The sequence below is a fragment of the Amia ocellicauda genome, chromosome 5 (genome assembly GCF_036373705.1).
Source record: "Amia ocellicauda isolate fAmiCal2 chromosome 5, fAmiCal2.hap1, whole genome shotgun sequence".
Taxonomy (NCBI): Eukaryota; Metazoa; Chordata; class Actinopteri; order Amiiformes; family Amiidae; genus Amia; species Amia ocellicauda.
In genome coordinates, this window is record NC_089854.1 from 7,196,251 (window position 1) to 7,215,658 (window position 19,408).

At 46.0% G+C, this 19,408-nt stretch overlaps 2 protein-coding genes across 3 annotated transcripts; one reads left to right on the forward strand and one right to left on the reverse strand.

The window, feature by feature from the left end:
• The first annotated feature begins 1,739 nt into the window (after positions 1-1,739).
• timm17a (translocase of inner mitochondrial membrane 17 homolog A (yeast)) lies at positions 1,740-8,658 on the forward strand. 2 transcript variants are annotated; one of them, XM_066703514.1, is made up of 6 exons: positions 1,740-1,832; positions 3,192-3,291; positions 5,139-5,202; positions 5,663-5,791; positions 6,180-6,290; positions 6,601-8,658. In XM_066703514.1, exons 1-6 carry the CDS (start codon positions 1,807-1,809, stop codon positions 6,669-6,671), a joined length of 501 nt encoding a protein of 166 aa, XP_066559611.1. In that variant the 5' UTR covers positions 1,740-1,806; the 3' UTR covers positions 6,672-8,658. The 2 variants fall into 2 exon arrangements, with proteins under 2 accessions (XP_066559611.1, XP_066559612.1); XM_066703515.1 differs by lacking the exon at positions 1,740-1,832 and adding an exon at positions 2,923-2,945.
• A 44-nt stretch (positions 8,659-8,702) lies between these two features.
• On the reverse strand, positions 8,703-18,835 carry rnpep (arginyl aminopeptidase (aminopeptidase B)). The gene is made up of 11 exons (XM_066703513.1): positions 18,357-18,835; positions 16,091-16,231; positions 15,648-15,799; positions 15,241-15,357; positions 14,846-15,081; positions 14,464-14,577; positions 14,220-14,332; positions 13,937-14,045; positions 12,892-13,116; positions 11,826-11,968; positions 8,703-9,545 (listed from the first exon to the last, which is right to left on the reverse strand). The coding sequence occupies exons 1-11, from the start codon at positions 18,735-18,737 to the stop codon at positions 9,399-9,401; spliced, it is 1,878 nt and encodes a 625-aa protein (XP_066559610.1). The 5' UTR covers positions 18,738-18,835; the 3' UTR covers positions 8,703-9,398.
• Between the last annotated feature and the right edge of the window lie 573 nt (positions 18,836-19,408).

Below are 19,408 nucleotides of genomic sequence, written 5' to 3' on the forward strand. Positions count from 1 at the left end.
GAACTGGGGGGGAGATTCCTGGGCGGCACGCAAAGGACCCTTGTGTATATATTTCCTTCTATCACAAACTAACATAAATATTGTCACTCTTGGCATTCTCATCTATTTTTGTTGAGTTGCTTCATCTTTTGGTACTTCTGTTGATTGACTCGTAGCTCAGTCTGGGCAAAGTTCATAAAGCCTGGTTTATATGCAATGTTAGCAGAGTTTATTCTAACCAGGGAAGTGTTCCTATTAATGTCACAGAACTAGCAACAGGCACCTTAAAAGAGTGAAAGAATGTATAAATCTGAGATATTTTGACTGAATATATATATATATAGCAAACAATGAAACAAACATTGCCAGTACAGAGGTCAGTGAATGTGGCCTCATGCAGCCTGCATAGCTCACCCCATCACCAAAACCCTCACACCCCAGTCCAGTCTGTATTGAACATATACCTGATCTTATTTTTACTGAGGTCAAATTCCAGTTCTTTTTATTGTCTTCCAATTGAGGTGAGTCCATGTATGGGTGATGGTGTGTAGTGACCGAGGCCTCAGACTTGTGCTCACCACAAACTCTGCATACTTTCCATACAGTGTAGTCTACACCATGCTCCGTGTTTATATCTCCCTCTATAAACATGGTAGGACTTCCTCGCTCCTGTCTCGGTCAACGAGCGGCCTTGGAATGTCTTACGTGATAATTCCATTCACTATATCTCACCATTCACAATGAAACTAAGCTAACAGGACTGGGATGCACTGAAGTCATGTTTTGCACTGCGCTTACATTTTGTGACTGCATCACTCTTGTGCTGTTCTGACACTTGCACTGAACTCCCTGGCAGTTGAGCACTACAGTGGAATATAGGACGTGCAGCTCACAGAAATCTAACCAAACCTATTGGAACACTACCTTGACTAGGAAACAAAATGTAGTGATAATGAGAATGAACAGACATGCAGTTGTAACCCTTCATGATCTGCCAGCTTCATTATCCTTTCTAGGCACAGGACAGGTCGTCTGTTTCATTCCCGGTTCGGGTGTGTTTCCAAGCCAAGGGGAATGCTAACGCTGCACCCCGAGCTCTAGCCAGCGGAGGTCCTGTTGCCAGTACACAGCCTGCAGCTAGCAACTGTGGAAGGACTGTGACTCACCGGCCTGACTCTCTGGAGAGAGGCAGCGAGAACACTGACCTTTCAGTGTCTGAACGGCACCTTCAGCACCAAACTCACTCGTCTTCCTTATTTAGCCAGTTCTTGCTTTCTCTTTTATATGCGACAGGAGTCAAGGATTGTTCTGAAATTTGAGAAAATGTGCAATGCATGTACCCTGACTAAGAAAAAAAAAAATCCCCTCATCTCCTTCTGCCACTGTGTACTGCTTTGCTAGTGACATCACTGCTAGAGGTCTCCCAGCCTGCTATCCTGCTGTTGGAGAGCTGCAGAACTACCTGTGCTCAAAAGGGCAGTTTCCAGAAGATGGTTTTAGTTTGTCAGTACAGTTCAGTTTAATTGGCCACCTATACATTACTTAACTCCTGACAAGTTTATTATGAAATGTATTTAAAAAAGGTTAGGTTGAATAATATTATACTGTCAACAGTCCTACCTCTTCTAATAATATATATGTTGTGTCCGGAGTCAATGAATTACAGTGATATGTTTGTTGCGCTATATATATGAACATTCAATTTACGGGGATCAGCACCAAAATCGTGCGGCTGCTTTAAGTCAATACGGTAAAAGTAGCCCGGCTTTGCACTGACGTCACGGCTGCACGACTTCCTGTTCCGGTAAAAAAAAACGCAAGAAGAAGATGGAGGAGTACGCACGTGAACCCTGGTATGTGTCCCGCACTTTTATTCACGCAAACCGGCGCTTACTGTCGCCGTGTCCTTCCTCAGGGCCCAGACCGCATGCTGCACTTACACACCTCTGACGGGAATTAGTGTCCGGCACCCTGCCGACACCGCCGCCGCTCGTAGCGCAGACAGAGCCGGTGACCTTGTGTCCCGTCCCCGCAGACAGCGCGCAGGGCGGCCGGCAGACACCGTGTGTGCGAGGAGGGGGTGCCGGTTGGCGGCTGTAAGTCATATCGGAGGAATAAAACCCCCAATGAAATAAATGCAGTTTTTCCGTGGCTCGATTCCGTGTAGCTGCTGCAGGTGACGTAATCAGTGCGGGACACCGGCGACGCGCTCTGTGAGGCTGTGCGTGAAATGAGTGCGGGGCCGCTTGAGACGGCAGGCCTGCTACTGGCCAAAATGCGTGTTTAAAGTAGCTGTCATGTGTCCCTGACGTCCTCACGTCCATGCTTCAATGCCGACTACCACACACCGGTGTGTCAACACTGCAGGCCTTCGTTGACTCAGACTAGTGAAGACATGCGTGTTCAGTGTGTGTTAGCTGTGGGGGCTGTGTAAGAGACCCGTGTGTGTGATGTGTGTTACTGTCTGTCATCGTGGGACTCGCCGGCAGAGCTCGGGTCCCTTTTCAAGGTGGTTTCTACTCGGGTTTCCATGCAGCAGTGACACTTTCAGTTTCATCTGACTTTTTAGTTCTTTTTTTATTCCTTCAATCAGTTTGATTACCTGCATTTCTGATACATTCCTGTTAACTATATAGTGTGTAATCGCTGTGCACAGTATGAACAGTACAGAACTAGAGCAGAAAAGACCCCTCTTGTACAAATCAATGCAGAATATTGAAAAATGCCACTCATGAAAATGCATTTTGAGTGTTATGATTGGTGTTTATGAATGTCTGTATTTCTACAATTATCTGGGATTTTTCTATCTGTGTGTGATATGATGGCGTTTGCCTAAAAAGCGCTCTTGATCTTTCCACTTCACTTGTGTTTTAGGACAGGTCATCCTTTTCTTGGAATAATTTGAGCTAAATTAAAGCTGGCAAACCCATCTGTGGGAGTGACGCACGTTTTGCTTGAATGTTGAGGTGTGTAGGCCGATAGAAGTGGATTTCGCCCCCAGTGGAAAAGCATTTTCTTTTTGTTTCTTCTTCCAGAATTAAAAATGTGAAGGAAAGCCTATAATTCCTGCCAGGCTGCAGCTATTGAAGACTTCTGTCTTGACTCTCATCTTAAGAGTGCAGGAGTTGGGGGGCAGTAGGGCCGGTGTAATGGCAGAGCAGCTCCTGTGTTCAGAAATGCATTGACCGTCTGTCTCTGTCCTTTCCCGCCAGCCCATGGAGGATAGTGGATGACTGCGGGGGGGCCTTCACTATGGGAGCCATCGGGGGAGGGATCTTCCAGGCTGTCAAAGGCTTCAGAAATTCACCTTCAGTAAGTACTGGGACAGCGGGTGTCAGGATGGATTTAATCGTCTCTGAATGTGTGTGTCCTGAGAATTGGGAGTGACCGAGGCTGTATTGTCCTCAGTCCTGCAGTCCGAGTCCAGTCTGCATGGAGGATTTTCATTCACAATTTCCCTATCTAGGGCTGTGCTTGACAAATATGCGGACTGTCGGTAATTCCACAGCTGCTGTCCATGACTATTCAAATAGTCCCCCATTCAAAATGAGATGTACATTAAATGTGAAATAATGCAATGTGACAATTACTGCAGTGAGTTCGGAACTTTATTTTACACAACTTTAACAACATTGTTCAATAAACATGAATACTCATTAGGTAAAAAGTACCTTCCTATTAGGAGATGTATGGAAATGGCATAATAACAGCAGCAATAAGCATAGCTCTTACACAGCTCCTGTAAGACTCATATTTTGCAAGCAGATGTTATTTTTTCCAGATATTCTCAACCTTTTCTATTATTACAATTTCAAAATAACTATAAAGGTTGTGATTTTTCTTTACCAAAAGGAATACAATATGGACTTCTCCCAACATTTACAGCAGAGCTGATGTGTGCCTAACAACTGAATATTTTGCAATTACACCTGTAACCTGTTTGACCAGAGTGTTTTTCTTTTAAAATTGTTAGGCAATTATTAATTTAATTTTCAATAATATTTCAGCAATGTGACTCGCAAAGCAAATGCCTTCACAATTGTAGCAATGCTTTCCTGACGCAATGGCAAAATACAAAATGTACAAGCCTGTCTATCTATCCAGCTAATTTATACAATATAGCCTACCAAACTAAACTGTTTATTTCCCCACGTTTTCAAACCACATGCAACATATAGACTATAACAAATCTGAAACATACCTGTGGGTTCGAGTTCCAGTGAATTAAAATTATATCACATATAGGCAATAGCTGGCTATGTATTTAGCTTAACTTAATCAAATTAGTTGGTTGTGCTCCTTTTACCTTTTCTGCCATTGCTAGCATCACAAGAGTTTTTGGCTTTTAATGGGGTTAACATTCCAGTTGTCAATTTGTAGTAGTTTAATTGCACGGCACACAGTTTACACTTGTTTACAAGTGTATTCATTTATTTTGTCAAGTATTTCCATGCAGCACATTTCTGTGAGGAAGCCATCATTAGCTGAGGTACGTTCCAGCTTAGTCAATCACAGACAAGAAGTTACAAATCCCACCCTACAATCTTCATTACCTCTACACAGAGAGCCAATCAGCAGTACAGGCTTTACAAAAAAAAATTATATATATATATATTTTTTTTTTTACTTTCAAATGTTCGACTATTCGGTCTCATCCCTACCACTTTCTCACTCAAGTTTCAGGACTGTACCTAGCCTAATAGTATATTGAAAGCATTGTTTAAAGCTGCTGCTGCTATTTTAAATGTTTTTTCTCTTGATGCCATAATCATTAATTCATGCTCAATGGTATGTTTATTTTTTGCCAAATTTTCCAAATAAACAAAAAACTTGACTTACTAAGTATATTTATTTTATATAGATTTCCATATAGCTTCTGTTGAGTATCTTACCATATATTCACTGCAATTTACTTGGTACAGCAACCTGCCGGAGCAAATAACCCTTTCATTTGAGAAACTGCTTCTGTGAGTCTGCCAGTTCGCTGCTTTCCCTGTTATTTACGTCATGAATACTTAACCTACTCTGTAAAAGCCTATTTCCTTATAGGCCTAGCGTTCTTTTTCTCTTTAGATGACAGCCCAAATTAACAAATGACACGTACGTTTCATACCTCGCTGAGTTTGCTCTTCTGTAACTTGATGCGTCTCTGTCAACAGGGGATGAGTCACAGGTTTCGAGGCAGTGTGACAGCCATCAAAACCAGGGCCCCTCAGCTTGGAGGTGAGCACAGTGGGGTCCTGTGTGGGGCACGTGTCCAATAAAACCACTTTCACACTTGGGGCAGCCTGCTAATTCTTGCATTCTAGTGAAATAAAGTAAATATTTAATATTAAACTATTTATTCTGCCTAGTTTGTTTTTATATTGAGTATTTATATTCTGCTCAAGAGAGATTTAGTGAAGAACAAATATTGTCACCTGGGATAAAAACTACACTATATAAGTCCAGTTTGTGTGACTTTTCCCAGCTGTGCTACTGTAGTTGTTGCAGAAAATGTTTCCTTTCAAATGAATCCATCGCATAATTCTTATGAAGAGGAATGTCCTATTTGAACTCAAATGTACAGCTGAACCCATTGCCCATACAAAGCCAGGAGCGTTTTTCCAGCACTAGTTATTTGCATCTTGATTCCCGGCCAGTCAGGCTGAGCTTGATCTTGTTTGCTGTGTGTCTGTGTCAGGCAGCTTTGCCGTGTGGGGTGGCCTGTTCTCCATGATCGACTGCAGCCTGGTGAAGGTGCGGGGCAAAGAAGACCCCTGGAACTCCATCACCAGCGGAGCCATGACTGGTGCCATCCTGGCGGCCCGCAGTAAGTCGCACCCCGACAGCACCCCTCAGGGCACAGCCGCTACAGTCCACATCACCATTCGTTAGCCCCAAAACGGCTGACTTGCCATGTCTCTTCAGTTATTATTTTTCATGGTAGCTGTAATCCTATCTCTACCTAACGGTCACATTCACAGCATCAGAATGTGTTACCGGGAAGTCCATACATCTGAATAAAGCCCGGGCAGTCCACGTCATGCTCTTTGTGCTTGTTCCCTGCTTGACTGTTCAAACCCACGCAACACCCAACGGACCCGTTCACTTCGGTGAACTCATTCAGGCGTTGAGACGGAGATCTGCCAGGCAGGCATACCCTGTATTGCTTACTATCTCTGTGTCTGAGATCCTGATCCTGTTGTCTGTGTTCTCAGATGGGCCCGTGGCTATGGTGGGCTCGGCAGCCATGGGTGGAATTTTGTTGGCGTTGATTGAAGGTGCTGGCATCCTGTTGACACGATTCGCTTCCTCACAATTCCCCACTGGTGAGTGTCTGGCCTGCACAGATTCTGGGGGCCCTTTTCTATGATGTTAAAACTACTTGATCCTGCTACACGTAGGTCGAGTGAAAATGCTGTGGGGGCTGTGTAGTGTGGACGTCTCACCTGCGTGTCCTTGGTGCAGTGAATGAGAAAATAAATACTTGATTAAAGGCTTTATTTGTCTATTCTGTAATGATCCCTTTATGCTGGTCAAAAAGACTAAAACCCTGTTGTAGAGGTGTGTGTAACATACCTGGTGTAGAGCTGTCAGTATTCTTCTGACCTCCTCTCTGTGTTGCTCCCCTCCCTGCAGGCCCCCAGTTTGCAGAAGAGGCCGCCCCCATGCCCTCGCCCTCCTTTGGGGACCTCCGGCAGTACCAGTAAGGCCTCATCCAGGATCATCAGGCCTATTCATCTCCTCCTGAACTCAGTTGGGATGCTGAGGTAACACCGGACAGAACCATGAACTCCACGCATTTGACATGCAACTACATGTTGTGGACGGAGAAAAAGGACAACGCATTATTTTATTTGTATTTAATTTTATTACCTGAACCATCGACGGCATCTGCCTCGCACTGAGCCCAGCCTCGTCTTGCGTGCTTAGGCTAGTCACTTGCTGTTTGCAGAAGCTGGTGACTGGCAAAAGGGAACAGCTGTGTGGGAGTCTGAATGGACTTCTCTCCAGTAATGCCACTGCTTCTCACTGGTACTTGGCCATCCAGCCGTTACTGGACGTGTTTGGGCTTGTACACGTATGAAGGATGACATTATTTCACAGCAGCTCACAAACCCTGTAAGTGTTTGAAAGCACATTCCTTATATAGAGTCATAAAATCCACTCAACCCAAACCATTGCCTTGCTTATTAGTGCTCTGTAACCGCAGGTTAGAAGCTTCATGGGTCAAAGGCCACAGGTCCGTCATTGCTGGGCCGCCGTGAAGAAGTTAAGCTAACTGTGTACAATTTGAACTCCCTTGTCTCTGTATTAACCAACTTTGGATTGCATGACTTCATGCGATTTGGCTCATATTCACATACAGCACTGCATTAACACTGAGGGCAAAGCCAGTCTGAGAGACTTAGTGATTCTATTTGTTTGTGAATAATCTTGTAATGAATATAAGGATGCATGTCTGGCCAGTGAGGTGAGAAGCAATCGAACGAGTCTAAAGCTGTACAGGAGAGATGAAGGCTGGAAAAGAATAAGGGTTCAGGAGCTGCGTCTCCTTCACTGTGACCTGCCATCCATTCTGTTTGTTCAGATAGTGTATATAAAGGCTTTCCCTCTGTGTGGTTGATGTTGCTTGTCTGCCTTAGAGGTCCACTGCTTCACCTGTAACCGCAAACCGCCTACTGCAGTGAAACAACCAAGCCTTACATTGACAGCCTGGCCTCTCTGCCCGAGCTTCTCTTGTGGAAAAATGTCATTTATCGACGTAGATGATGCAGTTAACAGATTGGCAAAGGTGAGCCATTCATCGTTGCCCAGCATGAAACCTACCTTCCTTCTTCATTAGGAAGGCATTTGTTCCTTTTTTTGGGGGAACAGGTTTTGACTATCTAGAGAGCCTTGCCTTTGCATCCAGCTTCCCATCTTAAAAATTAAAGAACTCTGACTGCCCATTCTGGAGGTGTTTGATGAGGGTGCGGAGTCTCGCCTGTGTTCACAATGCCTAAGGAGTAAAATAAAACCAGTACTGGGATAGTAAAAGCAGAAGAGACGGAGGGGCCTGAGAGACTCTGTGTGTTCTTCCATCTGTGTCAAGTGTATCAACTTGTGCAAGGAAGCGTTTTAAAGAGGGCCTGTAACCCTGGACCCGGAGAGCCACGGGGTTCATGTGTACAGGCGCAACAGTCTGAGCACACAGGGGAGGTGAACACATCGGGACGTGGTTGCGTAGCCTCATGGTCTGCAGTATGTTGTATTTATAAAATGTGTGTGAGTTACTGTGCTAATTTCATGTGTCTGGGCTCTGTATTACTGCATGCAGTTTGGTGGTTGTGTGTATATATACATACATGTATATGTGTATATCTATGAATACCAATGTGTGTGTGTGTGTGTGTATAGCCTATACACACACATGTATAGAAACATGATTACAGACAATCCTAATACTGTGTATTTATCTGCAAACTCCCTTACTTGGGCATCTGACAGTTGTCACTTGCAGGAATGTGCCAAATGCATTAAACTGTGATGTGAAAATGGGAACTAGGCTGCAGTGCTTGGGCTCTTTCTCCAACTCCACTGCCTGGACACCAGGCACGAATAAATAGTTTATCAAAGTAATGTAAAAGTTGCATCCTAAACAATAAATACATTTTTTCTGTCTAAGTGGGTTAATAAAAGAAATGTAAAAATACAGGCTTTGAAGCTGTTGAGTGGTAATTTATGAAGATGACCAAGCATTTGAAAAATGTATTAAATCTTTAATTATCAAAAGTTTTCACATATACATTTTTTTTTTTTTAAGAATCATGTTTAACAGCTGAGAGCAGTGTTATCAACAGAGGGAATATTTCTTTAATGCATCTGGAAAGTTCTTCCCTGTAAACATGTCAATGTAATAGTGGTTCTCTGCATTGTTTATTTCCCCCAATTTTACAGATCTCTATTTCTTCCAACCATAGACACTTTATGATGCATTTCATCCTGAGTAAAAAAAATCTATATATCAAACAAATCCAAACTCATTCATAGCAAAATCTTGGTTGGTTTGATCAGGAGCCCTTATTCTCCCACACCTTTTATTGCTGGTTGCCCAATATTTTCAGTTCACACAGTGATCAGCCTTTATTATGACTCCATTGCTCAGTAGCCTTGATTAAGAAGTGCTTGCAAAAGATACGCACTTGTTTTGGCTCAAATCTAGTTCAGTGATTAGGCAGCAGTAATTATAAAAAGAGCCGTCCAGAGAACACACGACTACAGGACCAGAGGGCTGTCCAGGTAAGTTTGTTGTAATCCTACCTGCACCCCATAATGTGTGTTGCCTAGGTACATGGCCTGTTCAGCGCTCAGGTTTAAGGACAGTAGACAGATTTCTAAATAAATGACCTGGAGTGGATCGTACAGCAATAAAGGGGTGGTGCTTACAGAGCAGGTCAGCTCAGGATCTGCTGCACGTATTTGCGGACATTGCAGTGCAGCTGCTGGGCGGTGGCACTGAAGATCTCGGCGGCCAGCGCTCTGGTCTCCTCCGAGCCGCTCCACATGGCCCGGTACACAGGCAGGGTGTACTTCTGCTTCCCCTGGGGACACAGAGTGGAGACGTCAGCCAAAATACAGCAGAGTGTATAGATGTGCTCAAATTTGTTGGTACCCCTCCACAAAAAGAAGAATGCACAGTTTCTCTGAAATACCTTGAAACTGACGAAAGTAATGGGCATCCACCATTGTTTATTCCATAATTAATAGAAATCAGATTTTGCATTTGTTTTTCAACATAATATTGTAAATAATAAAACAAATGAAAATGGCATGGACAAAAATGATGGGACCCTCAACCTAATATTTTGTTGCACAACCTTTAGAGGCAACCACTGCAATCAAATGTTTTCTGTGTCTCTCAGTGAGAATTCTGCACCTGTTAACAGGTAGTCTGGCCCACTCTTCCTGAGCAAACTGCCCCAGCTGTCTCAGGTGTGATGGGTGTCTTCTCCAGACTGCAAGTTTCATCTCTTTCCACAGGTGTTCGTTAGGATTCAGATCAGGACTCATAGAAGGCCACTTCAGAACAGTCCAATGTTCTGTTCTTATCCATTCTTGGGGGCTTTTAGCTGTGCGTTTCGGGTCATTATCCTGTTAGAGGACCCATGACCTGCGACTGAGCTTTCTGACACTGGGCAGTATGTTTTGCTCCAGAATGCCTTGATAGTCTTGAGATTTCATTGTGCCTGGCACAGACTCAAGGCACCCTGTGCCAGGCGCAGCAAAGCAGCCCCAAAACATAACCGAGCCTCCTCCATGTTTCACTGTAGGTATGGTGTTCTTTTCTTTGAAAGCTTCATTTTTTCATCTGCAAACATAGAGCTGATGTGACCTGCCAAAAAGCTCCAGTTTTGATGCATCTGTCCAATGGACATCCTCCCAGAAGGATTGTGGCTCGTCAATATGCATTTTAGCAAATTCCAGTCTGGCTTTTTTATGTTTTTCTTTCAAAAGTGGAGTCCTGCTGGGTCTTCTTCCATGGAGGCCACTTTTGCTCAAAAAGCGACAGCTGGTACAATCATAAACTGACGTACCTTCACCTTGGAGTTCAGCTTGTATCTCTTTGGCAGTTATCCATGGTTCTCTTTTTTTTCTGCCATTCGCACTATCAATCTGGGGTCGATTTTCCTCTTGTGGCCACCCAGGGAGGTTGGCTACAGTTCCATGGACCTTGGAACTTCTTAATATTTTCAACTGTTGTCACAGGAACATCAAGCTGCTTGGAGATGGTCTTTACTTTAGCCTTTACTTTTACCATGCTTGTCTATTATTTTCTTTCTGATCTCCTCAGACAACTCTCCTTTGCTTTCTCTGGTCCATGTTCAGTGTGGTGAACACAATGATACCAAATGGCACAGAGACTACTGTCCTCCATTTAAATAGGCTGAATGACTGATTACAAGATTGGAGACGTGTGATACTAATTAAAGAAACTAGTTTGGAATATCATTATAATCCAATTATTTATTATCCTTTCTAAGGTTACCAACAAATGTGTCCAGGCCATTTTAGAATATTTATTGCTCATTCTACAAAGATAATCTCTTTGCTTTGTTCTATGACATACCAAAGGCATGCGAGTATACATGATGCAATAGCTTTTAATTTCATCACTTTTCGGGAGGAATGAAGCATTATTTCAATGAGCTGTAATGGTACCAACAAATTTGAGCACATCTGCATGTTTCCTAATGGGGGAGGGGGGGTGGAGTTCAGGTAGCCTTGGTGTGGAGTGATAAAATAGCCTGCTCCCCTGGTCAGTATTTGGTTTGTAATGCTTTCCCTAATAGGAAGAGTGTTCTCATGGTTAGAGAGAGAGCTCACAAAGATTTAGAGTCAAAGGGGTTTTGTTCTCAAAATCATTAACTACACCATGGCTGGTAAAGCTGTTTGACCAATTAAGGAAATAAATACTGTGCTGGAAGACCACAGAGATTTAAACACATCACATCTCTTCCAGAATTGTGGGCTTTTCTGTCTGTCTTTTCTTTTGTCTGCATGATTTGCAAGGTTGTGTGGAACTCCGATGAGAACAATATTAAATCTTGTCTGGGGCCTGAAGTGTTTATATATTTTAAGTTGAACTGTACTGAAAATCTGTACCTCCGAATGAAAAAATAATTAGTTTGATGATGTCAATGGAGACAGACACCTTAATGAAACACTGTGACATCAGGTTTACAAGCGTACAATTTGATCTATACTCTACCGCCACCATTATACTGTGTAACAACTATGTAAAGGGTGTTGTGCGTCACCCTCTTCTTAATGCCCCAGAGTACAGTGTATGTGCTATGTAGTTGTGTGGAAAAACCCCTGACCTGGCAGCTGAGGAAGTCCCTGACATGCTGGTACCCAGGCTGGTGCTGGTTCTTCAGAACGATCTGGGCCCAGCGCAGACGCAGCTCAGCGTTTTGGGTCTTCACCACCTGTGGGTACTGCGTCGCAAACTTCTCGATACGACCTGACGCCGGGGGGAGAGAGAGAGACAATGTCACTGGTAAATCTGTCCAGGTAAACTGCAGACTGACGGGACAGGGAAGGTAACTCTGCACTGGTAGCAAACCTTTAGAAAATATTCAACCCTGCTGTGAAAATAACTGCATACCTGTTGTCCCCCTTGAGGTATTCTTAGCTGAAAGTTTGCATAATGACATAATGTAAAAGCAGTATTCTCATGTTTACAGAACAAATATGCCCCAAATTCTTTGCTGTAAACATCACAATGGGCAGACTGGCAACCCAGGGGTCTACCCTGACAGTACAGAGCCTTGCCCTGCTGCCAAGGACAAGGGAATTGTTTGACTGGAAGTGGAAAGGCAGCATGATTAATCCATGCAGTACAGATCCGGTCCGTGGTGCAGGGATGCCTTCTTGTGGCGACGCCTTGTAATGACTATTGACAGCACTGTGCAGAGCCCTGTGAGGAGAAGTGAGGGTGGTTTTGAAGCACTGCTGTCAGCCTCTCACTGATAGATATGGCAACAGCTGCAGGTCTCCGATCACTGGCCTGGCTCTCCTTGGCCACTGTAGGCCTCTCACCCCTCATTACAGTGTGGACAGCAGGCTTACCAAGAGCAAATGAGTGAGGTCAGATAGTGCTGTCAGTGCAGGGCCACTGAATGGGAGAAAACATTCTTCAGATAATACAAATATCCTGAAACAATTGTGGTCACATTTATCATTAAATCATTATTTTCACAGTATTTGGAGTTTCATTTCTTCAGAATTCCACATCCGACATTAAAACATCATACGAGTCAAGGCAGTGCCTACAAAGACATCAGCACCTAATATGTGTCTGTTCACCTCCGTCTCCATCTCTGTCTCTCTGTCTCTCTCGGTCTGTGTGTGTGTATGTACTGGAAACAGCATCGGTAGTTGTACCTGGGGGCAGAGGGGACTTCTCCAGGATCTTGTCCAGGAAGTAAATGGTCTGGTAGGTCCTCCAGCTCTGAGTGTCGGTGTTCTTTACAGCTGGCATGTCCAGGCTGTCTGCTGCCCACAGAGTCGCCAACTCCTCCCCTGGCCCCATCAGACTCTGCCCCGCTGACAGGTCAGGCAGATATGGTGGCCAGCCAGGGACATTCAGCCAGCTCTCAAACTCCAGCCCTGCAGACCAGCAGAACCCAGAGGTCACCGACTTCATTTCTTAACTCACTGCTACGCTGGCGCATCAAGTGCAGCGTATTGTAATCCTGCAGCTCATTTGTTCTAGTTACTCAAAACCGTATCCTCCTTTTGGCTCCACAGATACTGCCTCTCAATACGGAGCAGCCCAAGATTACGCCTCCCTCTCGCTCCTGCCTGGTTCCAGCTGCAACAGTCTAAAGTAAACCCCACTCATTCAATGCCTTTTTCTCCTGCTAATTTGATGCGATCAGAGCCTCAGACCTCGATTCATCCCCATAGACTTTGATCAGCAACTCTCACTAAGCCTTTAATTCCCCCCTATCAGCAGCACTGCCGTTTGGAGAACGAACACGGACAGAAATCCCCAGATCAGATCTTGGCTTAATTGAAAGAGTGTCATTGGTGCAGACGGGTCCACCTCAGCGTCGTCTAATTAAGGATGTATATATTCATTAAAACAGTGAGAGGAATAAATGCATGCGGACACAGTGGATTTGTAATTATTGCTAAATAGGACTGGACTCCATTAGCACCAGGAAATCTTACCCCAGTACTAGGCAACCTTTGTCCCAACTAATCCTCACTAGTTCTTATCGATTGCAGGGCCAGTGGGGTGATTGAGGGCCAGCAGTAGATTACATAGAGGCCTGCATGGATCAAAGTGTTCCAGTGGCTTTAAACACAGGAGTCAGGGCTGCTGAACCTGGCCTTACTGCACTCTGAGATTGGCAATCTGTCAACACTATGAAAACTACTGAACTTTGTTAATCATTACACATGACGACAGAGAAAGACGCACCTTCTATCTTGTGGACACCCTTCTCCTTCAGATTGGGGAAGTACTGCAGGTAGAAGTCCAGGGCGTCCTCCGCCATCACGCTCCGGAACTTGAACTTGTCCACATAAGCCTGCAAGACACGGCCAGAACCTCAGCTGGTCTCACCCTGATCGTGGCTGAGAGCTCACCCAGCCCAGAGAGTGGCCTATCAACCACTTAGCCTGTCTGAAGAAAGTCTCCCTCTGTATCACCCCCCCTGTTGCCCTAGTTCGATAACAGATGTGGCGGGAAGGGAGTTACTGACCCTGAGAAAGGCGTCAAAGCGACTCTGGTCTCCAGCCAGGTGAGCCAGGTAGGACACGAAACAGAAGCCCTTCTCATAGGGGGTCTCGTTGTAGGTGTCGTCAGGGTCCACACCTGCGGGACACGAGGAGAGACGTGAGTGCGCGTGCTGTCAGGGGCATACGAGACGGAACATACCATCTTGAGATCATCTCTTCCCAAAGAAGTAGTTGAGTTTAAAACTGTCCCAGTCTCTAGAGTCTAACCTGGCTCAATCTTGACCCGCAGCTTGTTGAGCGGGTGGTCCTCCCCTGTGTTGTCCATGTGCTGGCGGAGCAGGGCCCTGCCGGTGGCCGCCTCCAGACTGGCATAGGCTTTCCCTGGGGCAGACAGAGAGGTAGTCAGTCACAGCCCAGGCACATAGACGCATCTCCTTGCCATTATTAAACCGCATGGCCTGATCTTTGGCACTCCCGGTCTGAACTCACTTCAGACAGTGTAGACGCGACACCACTGATCCGGATCAAATGTTCCAATCCATTTGATCCGGATCAGAAATGGCAGTGTAAACGCGTCTCATGCTCATCCTAACCTGCGAGGCTCGCATCATCATCCTGTCCTGGACACGGGCAACACAAAGGTGCCTACCGTAGATCTCGGTGCAGACGCGCCGCTGGGCGTACATCGTGAAGCCCTCGTTCAGCCAGAAGTCGCCCCAGTTGGCGTTGGTGACGAGGTTGCCGAACCAGCTGTGGCAGATCTCGTGCACGATGACGTCGGCCAGCGAACGGTCCCCGGCCAGCAGGCAGGGCGTGACGAAGGTGAGGCACGGGTTCTCCATGCCCCCAAAGGGGAAGGAGGGTGGCATGAACAGCACGTCGTACCTGAGCAGCAGTAACAGTTGGATTCTTAAATCGCTATCATCACTAGGGGAAAACGATGCACTTTCCCTCCAAAAATGCCATTCGTATGGATAGTCTATCAAACAAGGATTCCTTGCGATTCTTTTTAACTACTACACTAATAGACGTTCCTCCTCTCACCTCCCCCACACATAGGGCCCAAACAGCTTCTCTCCGGTGGCCAGGAAGTCCTCGATGATGCCGTCGTACTCCTTCTGGGCCGCCTGCAGCAGACAGGGCTCTGTCCACACATGAGACCTGTAGGGGGCAGCACTGAGTCACTGTGGGCAGAGCTACACTGCACTGCCCTGCTCCTCTGACTGCACAGTACCACAAAAATGTAACCTATGACCTGTTCAATACATTCCTTTATTTATAGGTAAAGAGGTAAACGATTGTAAAAAAACAACACCAAAAATAAACCTGCTGTGCCTATTTGATTTCAGCTTCACTTTTATTTATATTTAAATAGTCTTACTGTCAACTAAAACATAAAATCTATGCTCTGCTTCAGACTTTCAGACTGGTTGCAAACGGGCTGGTCTCACCTGGGCCCCACTTTTGCGGACACCAGGTCCCCCACGGCCAGGGCCACCAGGTAGGAGGGGATGGGCTGCTCCATGGAGAACAGGAAGGTGTTGTCTGCCTTTCTGTGCTCCCAGGTGGTGGCGCTCATCACCGCAGTGAAGCCCTCGGGCACCTGCACCGAGCAGAGCCGACAGTGAGAGACACATACACACGGACAGGCTAGTGTCCCCTGAGGACAGCCTCTCCTGTCTCTCTCTACAAAGGCCGAGCGCAGTATTGCTTTCTGCTGCTCCATGCTTATTAAATTCACTGATCCTTTTACGCGACTCGAATTCTCCAAATCGACACTGCTGTGCATTGGATGTTCTCGAAGATTCATTTTGAAATCGCCTTGAAATGACAAGAGGCTCTGGAAATAATCATTGATGGGTGGGCTGATAGGCAAGCTGACCCCTGAGCTCACCTTGACAGAGGCAGAGTACGTGCTCTTCACCGCCGGGGTATCAAAGCAGGGAAAGAGGGACCTGTTGAGCACCGCCTGGCCTTGCGTGAAGACAAAGGGCTTGAGCTTCCCGGACGTCTGCTCGGGCTCCAGCCAGCACAGCTGCAGCCAAGGGCACATCAACAAATCATTATCATTTTCAATACACTGCTGTCTTGAGCATACTTTTAAATTGCATTTATAAAATATACACATGCGCACACATTTATGGTATGAGCTATATGAGTAAATGTTTATACCTGTGCTTCTTGTTTCCCACCTGGGTTGCCTTGTCCCAGGACTTAAACAAAGAAGATACCGGAAGAGGAAAAGCACAGGAGGAAAGGAACAGCAACTCCCTTGGATAAGTTTTTAAAATGTTTTGAGACACATCAACATTGTTGTGCCTGGATTTGAACCTGGGTCCTGCTGTACAGTCAGCCACAGAGGACTCTCACTTCACAGGATCGAATATCTGATACATCAACCTCACGCTGCCCTCCTGACCCTAAAACAAATGTTCACGATCAAGAGGTTGTGAGAAGATGAGTGATCTAGCAGGATTTGAACCCAGACCCTCCAGGATGTAGAGTAGAACTTTATGCAGTGAGTCACAAAGGACTAAATATTTTCCTGCTGTAATGTCTTGTACATCAACCTCACACTGCCCTCTCCAGCACTAACAAGTATGAGAAACAGATGCACTAAGATTTGAACCCAGGTCTTGCCAGGTCTCAAGCCAGTACTCCATACAGTAAGCCACAAGCACTCTCCTTCTAATTTATGAAAGTTCTCATAGTTATATTAGATTATATATATAAACCTTACACTACACTGCGTGAGGTTGATTTTCCAGATCTTGAGTAAACAGAGGGAGAAGTCTTTGTGGCTCACTGCATAGAGTGCTTTCCTGGAAACGGGCAAGTCCCGGTGCAGGACCTGTTGTCTTAAAATCTGTTGGTTGTCTTCACCTTTTGTGCCAGAGGGGGCAGTGTTGGGTAGATATACAAGATATTAGAACATGTGAATATGTGGTCCCTTGTGGCTCACGGGTTCAAAAGCCAGGGGGGTTGATAAAGCCAGGGCAGGAGAGGTTGAGATGGGAGGGAGTGTGCCAGGCTTGGTCAGGGTATTACAGGATTAGTGAGGAGGATGGGGGAGTGTGCCAGGCCTGGTCGGGATAGCACAGAGGAGGAGTGGGAATGTAAAATCATCCTATCCTATATTGACCAGGCCTGGCCCAGTCCTATGTCCTCTGCTACCCTATTCCCATCAACCTTCTCAACTTCCTGAACCCAGGCCCTAGTGCAGAACTTTAGGCAGTGAGCCACAAAGGAACAACATACTTGCTTCCTCTAATACCTTGTGTATCAACCTGACACTGCCCCCTCTGGCACAACAACTGAAGATTAGATTCCCAGGCTTCAGCAGGATTTGCCATCTTCAACACTAGCTCTCTGCATGGTGAGCCACAAGGGCCTTCACTTGTATGTGCTTGAAGATCTGGTATATGCACCTCACATGGATTTGAACCCTAGTACTGGAGGGATTCGGACCAGCACTGCATGCAATAAGCCACTAGGACACTTCTAGCTTATCAAAGATCTGGTATATCAACCTCACACTGCCCCCTCTGGCACAAAAACAAACCGCAGGAGTTGGAAGAGACGAATGAGAGATGGTTAGAGGACTGGGTACAGAACGTTCGATATCTGGATTTTGACTGCGTCTCGTCTGTCATTTTGATTCTCTCCGTGTTTACAGACACTGTGTTTTTTTCACTCCAGCACTAGCAATGAACCTGTACTTATTTCACCATGTCTCTAAACCGTGTCTGTGTCCATTTCCTGAGGCCCTGCCTACTTCAAGAACCTGGCACCAGGCTAATGTCCCATGGTGTGACTGTATACAGTATATACAGCTCTGGAAACAATGAAGAGACCACTTACTGATTTCTGAACTTGGAGTGGTCTCTTAAATTTCTTCCAGAGCTGTGTGTATGTGTGTGTAGTCCACACAGCAACAATGTGAGCAAAAGAGGAAATACAAATATGAAGGAAGAAGTTGGTGTAGTCTGGGTTGGTGTAAACTATATCCAGTGAGTGTGCTGGGAGTATTTTTAAAGAACTTAAGTGAAGCAATAATATGCAGAGAGCAATGCTAACTATCGATGCACACATTAGTATCTGGCACTTCGCCGTCTGTGCATTTTCTGCCACTGGATCCGAGACGTGCTGTGCATCCTTACCCCGGGCCCGTCGCTCGCAGTGTACTGGATGGACACACTGAACTCGTCGTCGCTCTTCCACGGCACCGGGAATGTCAGCACCAGCGTGCTCCCGTAGCGGGTGAAGTCCCGGGTCTGGAAGTCCACCGTCCCCCCGGCGCTGTCCGGGCCCGGGCTGCAGCGCACCTCCCGTACCGCCAGCGACGGGTGCACGTCCAGGCGCAGCTCGGCCCGGCCTCCCCGCACACACCGCAGCCGCAGCCGCTCGGCGCCCCGCACCTGCCGCCGCTCGAAGTCCACCTCCAGGTCCAGGTGGAAGTGCGTGAGGCGGAACTGGCGGAAGCTGGACGCGGTGGCCACGTCTTGCGCCCGGTCGGAGTGCAGGGGGTGCGAGCTGGCCATTGAGTGGGGACAGGGGGACACGACAGCACCGTCCTTACAGCTGAGACACTTACGTCAGAGCCAGGGCTGCGCGCCGCAATCTCGGACTGTGCACGTCACGAATCGAAGCAGGCTGGCGTGCCGTGCGTCGTGACGTGGACAGCCCGAGATTGCGGCGCGCAGCCCTGGCTCTGAGGACTTCCTCATGTCTGCGGCTCCACCAATGGGATCAGTGCGACTGTGCAGATCTGCGCCGAAATCTGCGCAGTCACCTCTACGCTATCCCATGACCTTTCAACGCCAGCAATCATAAACAGGGAGATTACAACGACATCTCAATTCTTAATATGAGAATGTGACTTTATTTTACTAACGTAAACTGACTTTTCTTTCAGGGGTGCTCATTCTATATGAATTAATATATTCCAACAGCGGTGTGCCACAAGTTCTTTAAAGGATTACTATATATATATATATATATATATATATATATATATATATATATATATATATATATATATATCCATTAAAGAAAGCAATTGAATGGATACCAAGAGATACACTTTGCAGGCGTGACATGGAAAAGGGAAGCTATGGATTGAAGCATCTTGGGCAGGCATTCAACCAGCTGTGGACCGACATAGGCTGGCGATCTGATACACTTTTTGTTTTATACATTGTTTTTGTGTTAC

Excerpts from the sequence above, each read along its gene's own strand:
- rnpep (XM_066703513.1), bottom strand. The coding sequence starts at position 18,737 with ATGGCCAGCTCGCACCCCCTGCACTCCGACCGGGCGCAAGACGTGGCC. Across the intron at positions 15,082-15,240 it reads GGGCCCTATGTGTGGGGGAG|GTACGACGTGCTGTTCATGC; the intron begins GTGAGAGGAGGA and ends ACTGCTGCTCAG. Across the intron at positions 9,546-11,825 it reads GGGACTTCCTCAGCTGCCAG|GGGAAGCAGAAGTACACCCT; the intron begins GTCAGGGGTTTT and ends CTGTGTCCCCAG.
- timm17a (XM_066703514.1), top strand. The coding sequence starts at position 1,807 with ATGGAGGAGTACGCACGTGAACCCTG. Across the intron at positions 1,833-3,191 it reads GAGTACGCACGTGAACCCTG|CCCATGGAGGATAGTGGATG; the intron begins GTATGTGTCCCG and ends CTTTCCCGCCAG. Across the intron at positions 3,292-5,138 it reads GCTTCAGAAATTCACCTTCA|GGGATGAGTCACAGGTTTCG; the intron begins GTAAGTACTGGG and ends CTCTGTCAACAG.